Below are 14,775 nucleotides of genomic sequence, written 5' to 3' on the forward strand. Positions count from 1 at the left end.
GCCGACTCGCTCAACACGTCACGTTCCAAACCACCAAGACGGCGATGACAAAAACATAAACCAGCAGGCGGCGTCACACACTGATCCAGTCCATGTATCTCTTCCTGTTAAAATGGAGTTCTTTCTTCCCACTGTCACCATGTGGCGCACACTCAGACAGACACAGACTTACCCAGAGTGCTTTTCTTCCGCCATACACACCCACATGATGGCCTCTCCTGCATGGCTGTTATATTTATTGTTTTGAGCTGCTTTCTTACTTGGCTGTGTAAATAAAGCAGAATCTAAATGAAAACTCTATGTGTGTGTGTGTGTGTGTGTGTGTGTGTGTGTGTGTGTGAGTGTGAGTGTGTGAGTGTGAGTGTGAGAGAGAGAGAGAGAGAGAGAGAGAGAGAGAGCAGAACAAAGGTTTGTTTGAATAATGAAGCTCAGATCAGACGACAGCGCCGGAGTCGACATCAGAAGAATCAGATCAGAGCCGCAGATTAAATTCTTCAACTTTCTCTTAAATCCACGCACCCAGCTCTCGCTTACATAACCGATTCATGCGGCGGAGAGCCGGCGTGTGTGATGTGACGAGCTGAACTCGCTCTGAACTCTCTCTGAAAACAGCATGAAGATTTGTGGTTGCACTAATTACAGCCATTAGTCATCGCTCCAAAAACACGGAGCCCGTTACAGCCTCCGTGGTTCCTGCAGCTGTACAATGAGGAACAGTCAGGCAGAGCCTCTTTAACCGACTGATGAGGCATCCTGAGAGCAAGGAAATCCTCCACAGCCTTCAAATATGGTTCAGACCAAGGATGCATCATAAGAACCAAAGGCAATGAAACAAACCCGGACAATGACGCCGTCGTCATGTCCACCTGACACTTCCCAGGTGTCTGTGAGGAATCTCCGACTGCAGCTGGAGATTCTGCAGAAACAAAACGTCAGCGTTTACAAAGAAACAGGTCAGAGAGCAGTTTGAGGAAGGAAATGACACGAAAATATGAGCATTCCCTGACCGGTTGGCAACAGGTTGCCGGTTGTCTCCGGGTGAAGTCTGCAACCAACATGATTCAAAAGGCACAACTTCCACATCACGATTCTCAGTTTCACTCGTCAGCGTCTTCTGTGCAGACGTCAGGCGACCGCAACAATCTGCTAGCAAGTGTCTGCACCAGCAACCCGTCGGGGAATACAGCGACCGACTTTCTCAACGTTAGCCGGCAACACGAAGCCACAAACTTGTCACCGTGTACACGGCACGCTCACCGATCAGCAGAGCAGGACTGCGATTACCCATAAAGCCATGTATGCACATCCTGGGACGATGGCGGTGAACTTTAGAGTGATTAGTGGCAACAAAGCAGGCTGCGAAGTCTTCATCGCACACAGTGTGAACATTGCATTACTCACATTAAACCCATCTGAGGCTCTGACACGGTTAGGGCATCTGCAGAGTGGGAAAGTGTTCAGCTTCACAGCTGGTTTGGAGCCAGTGCTGCTTCATTTTTTAGCCGTTCACAAGTTTCCACCTTGGAGGTAGATTCTGTTGGCAGTGACACCGTCAGCCGCACAGACACATAAAGCCAAGTGTCATCAGTGTAACGATGAAAATATCCCACTAACACTGACTGCATCCTGTCTGTGAGGCCGGGCGTTATCCACGACGTATGCTGCGTCGGTGTCAGCTCGTTGACGAGAGGTCCAAAGCTGCACTGAAGCCCAGCAGCATTAGGATAACGCTCCGTCATCTGAAGCACGGAGGTCGTCATCATTTACCGTCACACTTTCTGTGCTGAACAGACTGAAATATCTGAAACACGTGTTAGTTTTTAGTGATCCTGAAGCAGAGACGCTGCCGTCCTCTCCAGGACGTCTGGAGATCAGCAATAATTACTATCAGGACACAAGAGTTTCCATTATTGAAAAAAAGCTTTTGTTCAAACCTTTTGTTACTTTAGCTGCTCTCACCTGAACCTGGGCCATCTGATTGTGTTATCTTTGCCTCATAAAGCACCTCAGAGTGACTGTTGTTGTGATTTGTTGCTAGATGTAGAAAGCAGTGTTGTCTGTACGGCTCAGCGATCCGCAGACTGAATGGTGAAAAATGTGCCGATTAAAAGGTTCGATGCAAAGGTCAGAAGTGTGACGCAGCTTAAAACACTTGTGATCAGGCTGAGCAGCAAACAGGAGATTACAGCTGGGACAAAGCCCTCACGGGCCAGAGGCAACACCGAGTCAGGACACGGGCGCTGAAAGTCCACATTTAATGAAGCACAGAAAGGTAAAGCACCATTGTTGACATACACAGGCTTATACACACATCAGTAACAGTCGTCTCCAGCTGCATATGTGAACATTTACAGAGTGGAGGTGGTGCAGTCGGATGAACAGCAGGAAAAAAACAAATAGCTCAACACAAAGGCAGAACAGTGGATGGCAGCTTTAATGAGCTTTATATGGCTTTTAAAAGCTGAGGAGCTATTTATACCCTGAACATGTAAACTGTAGCCCCGGCCAATGAGAAGAAAGAACTGGAAACTGAAGACTGCTCATCATCAAACGTCTCGAATATCTTATTTGAATCCTCTTCGTTCCGTCATCGCAGAATCAGATGAGACGACGGAGGCGAGTGCGTGAAACATCCCTGCAGGACACGTTTAGCACAAACACGTCTACAAGCAGAGCTGAAAACTGACATTCACGGACCTCACACACTGATACTCGTGTCGACTCTGATTACAGGCTAAAAACAGTAGAAAACCACAGAGTTTCCATTTCTGTGTCTACATCCTTAAACACTTCCTGCTTCCAGCTGAGCTCGGTAAACACGTCCCTCCACCGTACCCGATACGCTGCTGTCTAACTGTGAGTATGAAAAACAGATGCAGTAGAAACATTTGTGTTAAAAAAGTCGCGTTAGACTCGAGTATAAAGTCATAAAGATCCAGATCGGGACCTGTCAGTTAGTACCGTGTGGGCTTTTCTAAATGCACCAAGCAAATATATTAGGCTTTAAATAGATTTCATCAAAAAACATCTCAGGACCTAAAAAAGAGAGAAGCATTTACAGGCATTTGGCGTGCTGCGCAACAGCAAAGGTCATGTGATAATAAATACAAACCAAGGCTACATACAAACAACAGAACACAAGCGTTACGCCACCGCCCCGTCCACTGACGACTCATCTCAAAGTGTAGGAAATAAAAAAGGTTACTGTGGCGAGAACGTCCTCAAACCTCACACCGGGTTTTAAAGGAGTCCAACAGAGCCTCAGTGATGAAGAACCACCGCAGGAACCCGGGTCCAAATGAAGCTCAAAGAGCCAAAAAGTCCAGAAGTCTGACGGCAGAAAGTTCTAGACTCATTTCCTGCGTTACAATCAATTTTTTTTAAAAAGGCAAAAAGGCCCAGAGTGAAGCTACAGGAGGAATCTGCTGACAGTCCAGGCCTCAAAGTCGGAGAACCCCAAAATGTTCCTCATTATTTTGTACCGACACAGATTAGACGAAACATCTGCTGCTTTTTCATGTGGACACATAACAAACCGGAGGAACTCTGACTGCCTCGGACAGATCCTGGACAATCAGTCCCTTCAAATACAAGTTCTTGGACTTTTGGTGGAACGTTGGAGAAACTCTGAGGAACCAGACTAAAGTTCCACTTCTAGAACAGGTCAGAGGACATGAGGCTCGAGTCCAGGTTGCTTCTGACAAATATGTCGTCAGACCGACCGAACCGCCGCCACCGGATGTTTCCACACATTTGCTCTAAATTATTTCTGGTTTAATCAGTGAGTGACGCTGTTGTCGGTGAATCTATCACGACTCAGCTCCACTGCTCAGCACAGACCGAGCAACAAATCTGGGAAGCCAGACGGTGGTGGCGAGGGCGGCCTTCAACGCGTTTGAAGCAGCGCGGTTCCGGGTTCAGCCAAGTCACGTGTTTGACCAGAGAAAGGACAGGGAAGTGATTGGCTGGACCCAAACCATACCTTCACGTCATTACAGAAACAATGCTGCGTTTGAGGGAAGTTGGAAATAGAAAACTTTTACAATCAAAACGTTTTTAGATTTTTTGATTGTAAGAACCAGTGAAAGGATGAAATTCAAAGATGCTTTTTTAAGTTTAAAAAAATTATGCTTGTTTATACATTTCCTACTTCAACAGATGTTGATTTCTTTGATGTCTTAAACTATTGTACCCAGAGTCCAGGTGAATCACCCAGTGCTGACCTTCAGGTTGCTTCCTTAGATTTCTGAAGAGTGGGACCAGTAAGCAGCTGGGCTGATGTGGTTTCCAATCAGGTGGCCTGGTTTGTAGCATTTAAAAATGACAGTGAAGACCACAAGCAGGGGAAGAAACACATTTACTGGGTCACCGAGGTGAGCTCGACTGTGTTTGCCTAAAATGTACTTTGTTTAATTACAAAAGATCCAATCAGAACGGTTTATCTGTTGGGGATCAACAGATAAACCAGGTGAACCAAACTGTGCTGCCACCCTGCGTCTGTCCACCGGGTTAGTGTTTGAATGAGTCGGGTTAGGGCTGGGTAAACTGGGTTTGGGTCAGGTCCACCTGAGGCACGTGGGTAAGGCAGGTGTGGCTATGGTCCAGTCTTGGAGGTTACACGGTGGTCATGAGCTTCAGCGAGCCCGACCTGAATCGCAGGATCTTCTTCTTCAGGTTGTGAGACGCCTTAATCTTAACAAAAGCCTTTGCCTGAGCTGACGTCATTTCCTGCCCCGTTGCCCTGACCCCAGCTCCCCCCAGCTGGCCCCGCCCCCTGCCCATGCCTCCCCCGCCACTCTCCTCAGTATCGCTGGTGTTGGTACTCTCCTCCACGTACTCCTCCTCGCTGGACTCGCTGTCTCCAAAGCAGTTTGCGGTGTAGTTCGACCTCTCGTCTTCGCTGGTATCCACGATGGTGGAGTGAAAGAGTGAGGCGCACTCAGCCGAGTACTCCGAGTCACTTCCTGCTGTGTAAGAGTACGGGCTGGTCAGCCGCGCTCCGGCGGGCGGGTACACGCTGCTGTTCAGCAGCTCCTTTCTCTGACGCCGCTGAGCACGTCTAAACGCCTCGTCGTACGAGACCTCCATCATGGCTCGTAACCGCCGGTAATCGTTCCTTTTGTACTTTGGTTTGGCCACAACCACGACCTGGTCACGTCCATGGTGATGGTGGTGATGATGGTGGTGGTGGTTACCACTGCAGCAGTGATGGTTTCCATGGTGGTGGTGCTTGGATATGCTCGGTCGTGCGCTGTTAAGTGCCGATGGGGGCTGTCTGTCCAGCACTCGGCCTTCTGGGATGGATGCAGGTAGGCGCTTTATTCTTGAGGAAGCAAATCTCTTGGAGACTTTAATGTGGGCGGAGCCTCCATCTTCTAGGAGGCAGGACCTGTGGTGGAGTTTGTCCCGTCTTCTCTCTGGCGGAGGCTCGCTGTGCTCAGAGACACGATTTGTCTTCATCGATGAGCTCTTCACCTTCACTATCTTGAAGCCGCCCTTGCGGAGTTTGTGCTGGTGGGCGGGGACGTACCTGTTCGTAACTGTGTGACAGCTTCCTCCTTCGCCGGCTGCTTCGTCCTGACTCTGGGAGGAGGACCCCGCACTGGCGAGCTCCAGCGCTGACCTTCCTGTTCCTGGACTGTTCCTGGGAGTACTCGACTGTGTTTTCATGACTGGAGCAGATTTCAGGAACATCTCCTGGTCCGGGGGCAACATGGCGGTTTGATCTCTTTGGGGGCGGGGTTAGCTTTGGGACTGCCCAGGTCCCTGAAGTTTTTAGGCAGAGTTTTGGCAGACAGCTCAGCGTGAGGAAGATCTGCTTTGCTCTTCTTTCTCAGACTGTTGGTGCTGCTGTCGTTGTTGTTGGCAGAGCAGCTGCTCTGTACGTCGTACCGAAGAGGAGAGCCGGACTCGCCGCTGCCCCTCCTGAAGCCATTGTGCATCGCCTCAAAGCCACCATCCTTCAGTACACTCTGGGTCTCCTGCTCCTCCAGTTTCCCGTCCACAGACCACTGCCTCTGTGAAGACGAGGTCCCAGCTCCCTCTGCTGATGTTCTTCTAGCCGTCCACGAGGCTTTAAATTCGGATCCACTCAGAGTCCCAAAACCAGAGCCAGGGCCGGACACCTGCCTCACACACAGACTAGCCTGCCTGAGGATGCTCTTTAAGGCGTCGGTGCTGATGCTGGTCCTGGGTTTGCTGGTCCTGATTGGCTGGGCCCTCCTCTGGAGCAGACTGTAGATGTAGCTATCCAGTCGCTTATGGGAAGGAGTCTGGGAGGAGGAGGCCGGCCAGGAGGAGCTCTGAGATACATGAGGGGCTGAAACAGAGGCAGGAAGAGCTGAGGTATCTGGCTCATCTCTGCCGGGACCTCCGAAACCCAACATCTGCAGAAAGGCGGGGCTCTGGACCACCACGGCGTGCAGAGGACTCGGGTAGCGATAAACATCGTTGCCGTTTTGGGCCACCAGGTCACAATGGTATTTAGACTGAGGCTCAGTGGAAAGAAAGGACGAGGCTGCATCCACAGTGGGCGGGTTCGGAGCCGAGAGCGAGCACCGGACCGTACCAGAGGATGATGACTCATCACAAAGCCCTCCAACCAGGACGTCACACTCCAAACAGCTGGCCAGCTCATCTGCAGACAGAAAGAAGGCGACATTAGCGAGCAGACCAGAGGTGTTAGTTTACATGGCGAGGGCGTGTGATGGCGAGCACGTGCCCTCCCCTCACAGCTTCAAACATAAACACTGTGAGCTTATTTTAACGCCGCTGTGTTTGCTAAAAGCTGACAGGAAGTTCAGGGAGAGCAGGCCGTTTCCAGGCAGCGCTGCTCTGACGAAATGCTCGGCTGACTGCGGTAATGACTCTGTTTGGGTCGCTGTGGAAGCTCGGGCATTAGTAAGTGGAAAATTCTTTCAGTGGAGACAGTGTGCTGTGAAACGTTAACCCTCCACACCCACCGCTCTCCCTGCAGTGGAAATCAGACTGAACACAGCATAACCGTGTGGGCCGGCTCACGGCCGAAAACGCCGTTTATTCAGCAGCTGAAGTCTGGGAACAAAGCCGAAGCACAGCCGGAAGCTCCGCCGACCCCGCGGGGCCAACGAGAACGCCCACGCTCGCGCATCGGACACAAACACAACCGGCGGCTCGATCCGCTTCACAGCAGCTCTGAGGTCCCACAGGAAGGAAGGCAGAGCTACGAGGCATCGACACACACACACAGAAAAAAACACACACACACACAGAAAAAAAAAAAAACCACACACACAGAAAAAAACACACACACACACAGAAAAAAAACACACACACACAGGTTGTTACTCCACTGTGATGGGCGGAGCCTGAGGTCTGGTGTCTTCGTGTAAACTACGGAGCATTAAAGTGCCGCCGGTGTGACGGCGCTCTGGCAGGCGTTGGTCAGCTGGAGCCAATAAAGTTAATGAAGTGTCGCAGATGTTTTTCTTGCTGTGATGCGTCGCGCTCTGCAGCGGGGTTGGTGTCCCGCGCCGGCCCTCGGCGGCTTCGTGGACACAAATAATCAGAGAGGCAGGAATGAAAGACAGCGAGAAGCGGACGTGCAGACGGCCCGTGGCGCCTGAACATGACCATAGAAGGTGACGCTGCAGCGTCTGGTGGTGCGTTCGGGCTGGTCGCGGCTCTTGGAGTACTTGTTGCTGCAGATCGGTCGCACAGAGACAGAAACGTGTGGGCGTGTTCATGCCGCTTATCTGATGATGTGTTAGTGCCAAGTATGAGCAGAGCCTCAGGAAGCCTGCAGCGCTCAAGGTTTGTTTAAAAGGAATCTTCTCTGTGCCGACAGACTCCCGCTGGAGGTCAAAGGTCACAGAGTGGCTCGTTTTAATGCAGACAGACTAGCTGTGGGGCGCTTTTTCAGCGTCCTGCGGGATCTGCAGGCTTTGCTCAGAGTGAGACTATAAACTGACGTTAGTTAAAGTACTCCACGAGGTCTGCATCCTCCAGCCTCCAAACGTCCACACGCTCAGTAACGGCAAACATCCCACAGCTGACCCAACATGGCGTCATTCTTAGAGACATGCATCTGTGACACATTCAAGGACGTCTTGATGAGCGCGAGGAGGCTGCAGGCCTGCTGTAACCGAGGACACACACACAGTGACTTAAACACTGTGTGTGTGTCTTCATGTCAAAGTGACCAAATGGAGCTGAGTTGAGTCATGTGACATCAAAGAGGGCGTGCATACCTGTGGACGGCAGGCGTCCGTCGGCGTCGGCCGTCGAGCAGAAACATTCGCTGAAGATCGAGTTAGACGAGTTGGAGAGCGAGCCGGACGCGGCGTCGCTGAGGTCGTAGAAACCTGAGGGAGAGAGAAAGCGGGGTTAACAAAGCTCAAATTTACGTCTATTGTCATGGCAACAGTTAAAGACCTCACTTTCTTTTAATCTGAAAATCTGACATTTTTTATTTTGAAACTTGTTTTTCTGCTCAGCTCAAAACTTTTGCTTCTGAATCTTAAAAATCATCTCGCTTCCTGTTTAATCACAGTTTAACCTCCACCTGCCACAGCGCGCACACACACACACACACACACACTTACACAGGTAAGGCGTACCTGAGCTCGGTCGGCTGTCGGGCTCCGGCTGGTCATGTGACGTCTCGGTGTCCAATTGTAGGTCACTGATTTGTCGGTCGAGCTCCTGCAGCTGAGCGATGAGGCCAGCGTCCCGCCTCCTCAGACAGTTCTGACACACAAACACAAACAGCTGAGATCGCGCACCGCCGTGACCACAACAACAACAACAACAACACCACAATAACAACCACAGCCTGAATGACTAACAGAGAATAAAAGATGACAATCTGGACTTTTGATTTATTTTATAATTTCCAGTAACATTTATTTTATTCACAGAGGACCTTTGACCTTTGAATTAAAATCAGTCAAAAGTATTTTTCTTCATTTTAAAAACATTTTTATGGTTTTTATCTTTGATGTTTCTGAACTTTTTAATCTGGACTTTTGTATGTTTTTGTGCAGCAAAAGTCAAACTCGACTTTTCTCTTTTCACGTATTTCTAAAAAATGTTTTTTGTCTTTATTCGCAGGTTTTTATTTTCAGGCTCGAACTTCTTTTGTGATGAATGTCTGGTTTTGTTTTAACCAACAAAAAAGACAATTTTGGTTTTTATGTTAACGTCCGTCTGAGGGTTTTCTCCTCGCCGCCGTCAGGTCAGCTGTTTCCTGTTTCGTCTCTGCTCCGAACATCAGAAGAAGAACAGGAGCGCTCATCCCGGAGAGAACAGACCTGAGATCAGCCAACAAATCAAACTTCAGGAGCACGCGAGGGAGGCGGAGCTGACGTGAAGACCTCAGACTCAGAGCAGTAACGCTGCCCCTGATTGGTCCTGCTTATAAAAATAAAAGCTTTGAGCACAAACTGAAGTAAACCGGAGACTCTTATTCTGTGTGAGGCCAGACACTGAAGGTCAGAGGTCACCAGAGGACACCAAACATCCTGGACGGTCCTGGGACAGACCGCCAGGCCTGAGATCATAAAGATTATTGATTACTGATTATTGATGGAAGAACAGGAAGCAGCTCAGACATCACACAAATCAGCGTCGACTACACAGGAAGGACCAGGTGACTTTAACAACCAAAATCGTCTTAGAAACATTTTTCACATCGAAACGTCCTGAAAGGCTTTAAAGACAAACAGGAAGTCATGTGACAAAACATGTAGCTATAAACAGAGACCGAAGGTAACATACTGACACACACACACACACACACACAGGCTGAAGCAGCCCCTCCCCCAGCTACAATGGAAAACATGCAGGCTATGTGGCGCTGCTGCGGGTCATGTGCTGCATTCCTGCAGCTGAACTGCAACACAAACACAGCTGCTGCCATCACCAATACATCATCAGTACCCGATCAATAATAAAGGATTACTGTGTATGTCTGTGTGTGTGTGTAGCTGCAGTTCAGTAACGAGCGTCAAACCCATCCAGCTGTTTTCTCTATCAGCTGACAGCTGGCCTCAGTCTCTGCCCATCTGAGCGCAAGCAGGAAGTGGTGTCACACACACACTTGTAGCTGACAATGTGACCTTTGACCTCTGATTTGACACCACCATGTAGACTGTGCAGCGTTGGTCACTTTTAAACATGTGGTGATATTTTGGTAAATGGTAAATGGCCTGTATTTGTATAGCGCTTTACTAGTCTACTAGTACTAGACTACTACTAGTCCCTAAGGACCCCAAAGCGCTTTACACACCCAGTCATCCACCCATTCACACACTGGTGATGGCAGCTACATTGTAGCCACAGCCACCCTGGGGCGCACTGACAGAGGCGAGGCTGCCGAACACTGGCGCCACCGAGGGCCCCTCTGACCACCACCAGCAGGCAACGGGTGAAGTGGACACAACGACCGAGACTGTCCAAGCCGGGGCTCGAACCGGCAACCTTCCGATTACAAGGCGAACTCCCAACTCTTGAGCCACGATCGCCCCAATCGGGACGAAGCGGCAGTTAGATCGATACTTAGGCTAAACACGACCTCACACACATGCAGCCGTCCTGCAGCACTGAGCATGCTCCAACTATAAAACACACGTAGAGGGTTGGACTTAGTTAAAGGTTTAAATTTACGATCTACCAGACTCCAAAAAAACACTGATTTTAGCTCAGAGTAGCTTCAGCGGCCCAGTTTGTACTTTGAACCCATTAATACCAGAAAAAGACACAAAAACACAAACTAACCGCCCAACCGGGACAGCCCAACTGTTCGCCCAGGTAACATTGTTTTTACTTGCAGCTTGCTGTATGTCTGCTCGTTCAGCTTCACGAATTTTCCCTGAGAGACCTCTGTGAGCCTTCAAAATAAAAGCCTGCCTCTGCACCGCTCAGTGCGGCTTCACCATCACTCTTTTCCAATAAAGAGCGAAGAGCTGACCTCATGACTGCGTCTGTCCTCAGTGCTTTAGCTCCGTTTCAAGCCTGGAAGCTCCTCCCTGATGCGTTCACTGCTCCAAACGCTCTGCAGCCTACCACAGAGCAGCTCGTAAAAACAGAGCTGATGTCATAAATCAATCAGCTGTTCCAAAAAGAACAAAAACAGCATGTTTAATGACACTGATGCCCCTGTGAAGTTACAGGTTACTGTAATCAGATTACTCTTTTCCGACACCTGTGCAGTGATCGGCTGGTTTCAGTGAAGAAGCCCGAACAGCACTGCGGCCGACGGTCTGCACCAGCCGACAGCAAACAGCAACATGGCATCCAGCCTGACGTCACAGCAGTACATACTACAGTACAGTACACACAATACTACTGCACACAGTACAGTACACAATAGGTCAGAGGTCAGAGGTCACAGCAGCCTCTCGGTTCAGAGTTTGGGGTCGGACCAGAAAAGCTCTGAGACGCGGAGCGTTCTCAGTCTGATTTTAGAGAATGAGTCAGCCGCCTGGTTTGTGTCTCAGCTGAAAGTCGAGCTGCAGAGTTTCCAGCCGCTCGCAGGAATCTCCATTTGTTCGTAAGGGGAGGGGCGGGGCTGAATGTGGTGGTGGTGGTGGGGGGTCACTAATGCGATCCAGACGGCGGGGAAGAGCTTCAGCTGCAGGACAGACAGCAAACAAATGCTCGACCAGCTCAGACATGTGAGCTGGGAGCAGATCTGAGGTCAGATCCTGGACAAGAACACAGCGCCCGCATGTCCAGGCTTCCCAACATGCACCTGAACGTGCCGTGACCGTGCAGATGAAGACGAGGAGGCTCTTCCTCCCCCATCCTGTTTGACTTCACGCCAACACTTCAAAGCTCTTACTCACACGCCAACGTGTGAGGAGTGGCGCCTGAACGCACCATGGGGACGACAGCTGACGGTCAGCTGACAGGAAGTGCTCTCAGCGCAGATCAAAGTGAAGGCCGGGTCCGTTCCAGCGTTTCCACATCTTCAGCTTCAGCCTGACATTAACCTTGGTGTGACATCACTTCCTGTTTTTCTTCTTCCCAACTTCAAGCTTCCTTGGTCTCTGACCTCTGACCTTTTTGGTTTCAGCTTCACTTCAGCCTGAAGCTGCGTTCGTGCTCCTGTGTTTGGGTCGGTGAAGCTCTGCAAAGGATTGTGGGAATTTAACCAGAGAGGCACATGACTGGCTGCAGCCGTCCACGTGATGCCGAAGCGTGAGCGACAAAACAGCCGATTTAGATGTGCCTCACACCTTCACTTCCAGCTCCGCCTTCAGCTCCGCCCTCAGTGAACACCTTCCTGATATGTTTCTGAACTCGGTTGCTCATTTCAGGTGACGCCGACTCAAACAGGAAGTCCAGGTTTGTGCAGGTACGCAGGTGTTCTCACTGTTAAGTCCGACAACAGAGCAGGAGACATTCACAGCAGCCACAGAGGTGTGACTGTGCCACAGCTGATGTAGGAGGCGTGGCCTGACAACAGGTGATTTTCCAATCTGATCGATCAGCTGTGACGCACGCGCTGGGAGGACCAGACACACACACACGCCGTTTTATTCTCCACAGTGAACCCGCTGACGTTCACAGCAGCTTTGAGGCCTCACAGGAAATCTTCAGGAGAAAATCAGAAGCCCGTTCCCCTTCCTCTGATAAATTATCGCCATAGAAACCGCTGCTCTGGCATACCTGGCTCAGGTGAGCTGATCTCAGGTCAGCCTGAAGAGTTCCTCAGGGCTCTGTGCTCAGTCCTCATCTCATTTTCTGTCTGGTCAGGTTCAAATTCACCAGAATGAAATCATTTATTTTGAATATTTATTGACGTAAATAACATAACATAAAGTGGAGTTATTTCTTTGTGATAACAGCATAATGATAAAATAAGTTTGTTTTACCCATTTTTAATAAAAACTTATACTTTTAATTATTAATGAACGACATTCTTTTCTTTCATAAACACATGTTTAGTGTTTATCATGTCAAATATGGAGAAATGTAAATATTAAATGGGTTTTGCTCACATGTGATGGGAGATTTCACACTGTGACTCATGATCTGAATATTTCTGCTGATTTCGTCTTGATGCATTCTCATTCTCTTTCTGCTGATTGTTTTATTTCCGTTTTATCTGAAACTTAAATGACTCCAGATCAGCTGATTTATCCTTTAACTGATCGATCACTGATCAGCTGACTACCTGCAGCTCTGCACGTGATCGTCAGGCTGACCCCTCCCTGCACCCTGACCCAGGCTCACAGAAGACAGAGGTCATAGACAGACACAGGTGAGGACCTACCAGCTGTTTCCGGAGCAGCAGGATGTTCCCCTCCAGCAGCTTCTCCTCCGAGCTCAGCTGAGCCTCTCGCCGCCGCCGCTCCTCCTCCTCCCGCGGCTCCCGGAGCCCCAGCGCGGCCCGGACCAGCACCTCCTGCCGCCGCCGCAGGAGCTCCAGCTCCCCGAGCCCGGACACGGAGGCCTCCAGCCGCTCCCGGACCGCCAATCTATCCCGTCTGCAGGTCCCGGACGGCAGCATCTCCCAACAGAGCTCAGGGCGGGAGCATCCCGCGGAGACACACCTGCCGAGCCCACCTGGACCTCACCTGAGAGCCCCGGAGCGCGAACCGGACCCTCAGGTCTCCGCCGGTGCCGTCGGCAATCCGCTGCGGGGTCTCCTCAGGCGGTCTGCAGGGAGCTCCGAGGCTCCCCGGAGGCGCCGCACGCACAGGACCCGAGAGAAGGCGCAGAGATGTGTGCAGAGCTACTGCCGCCGCCGAAGCTCCGAACACACTGAACCTCCGCTGCACCCTCTGCAACTAAACCCCGCCCCCTGCGCACAGACACGCCCCTCACAGTGACGCACCAGCAGACAAACGCGCGCTTCCTGTTCTCTCCTTCAAAATAAAATGCCTCAGTTTCACTTTTTATACTGCAGAAGCGCTCATTACATACTCCTAAAGAATACGCACGCTGTGAACCAAGAACACGAACAAGTTTTCATGTAGAGTTTGAAAATTGTGTTTCGAGGGTTGATGTTTGAAGAAACGAGGCACGATCGCCACATTAAATATGAACAAACAGTCATCAACGTGAGCATCAGGACAGATGATCAATAATATCAGCCACAAAGTTCATTAAAATTACAAACACATTCGATCTTTTTCAGGAAATTAAGTATATAAAAGAGAAACCGTCCCAGTGGATAGTGAGCATGCTGAAATATGAATTTACGTTTGTGTCTGCTGTCCTGATCTCTGCTCAGGTGTTTGCAGCAGAAACGAGTTTTTAACTTATGACTGGAGTCGAAAAACTGCAGACGAGAGCAGCAAAAATACCGAATCACTGTCAAGGCTTTTATTTTAATATCGGACCGAGCATGGGGTTTTATTTTGGAGGGCGGAGTCAGGGCACTTCCTTTCTGATCACGTTAATTAGCGTTAGCGTGATGCGCCGCAGCTCAGGCCGGGCAGTTCTCTGAGGGTTTCCCGCAGGTCCCAAAGCCGTCCACTCTCTCCTGTTGTTCGAACCGCTTCGTGTTTTTAATAAACCACAAACTGGAAACATTTAGTTTCTATTTTTTATGTTACATTAGAATTTATTGTCACTGAAAAAGGAAATAACTGCAAACAACAAACAAAGTTCTGCGAAAAATAAACTTTTTATTTAGGCTTTTATTTTTCTAACAGTTCATCTGCCAAGGCGGGGGGCGTGGCTGAGAGCTGAAATCGTGTTTGTGCGCGTCATCACTTTGACTAATCTTTATTGTTCTCCTGCAAACAGCTGAACAGACAGTGAGAGGTCCTTTGTGCGGTTTTT

General features: G+C 49.9%; 1 protein-coding gene across 1 annotated transcript; it reads right to left on the reverse strand.

Moving 5' to 3' along the window:
* Positions 1-2,241: 2,241 nt before the first annotated feature.
* dact1 (dishevelled-binding antagonist of beta-catenin 1) lies at positions 2,242-13,795 on the reverse strand. The gene is given in 5 exon segments (XM_005461913.4): positions 2,242-5,684; positions 5,687-6,637; positions 8,229-8,342; positions 8,598-8,727; positions 13,259-13,795. Coding segments are annotated over 5 exon segments (2,502 nt in total). The 5' UTR covers positions 13,496-13,795; the 3' UTR covers positions 2,242-4,614.
* Between the last annotated feature and the right edge of the window lie 980 nt (positions 13,796-14,775).

The sequence above is a fragment of the Oreochromis niloticus genome, linkage group LG19, assembly GCF_001858045.2.
Source record: "Oreochromis niloticus isolate F11D_XX linkage group LG19, O_niloticus_UMD_NMBU, whole genome shotgun sequence".
NCBI classification, from domain to species: Eukaryota; Metazoa; Chordata; class Actinopteri; order Cichliformes; family Cichlidae; genus Oreochromis; species Oreochromis niloticus.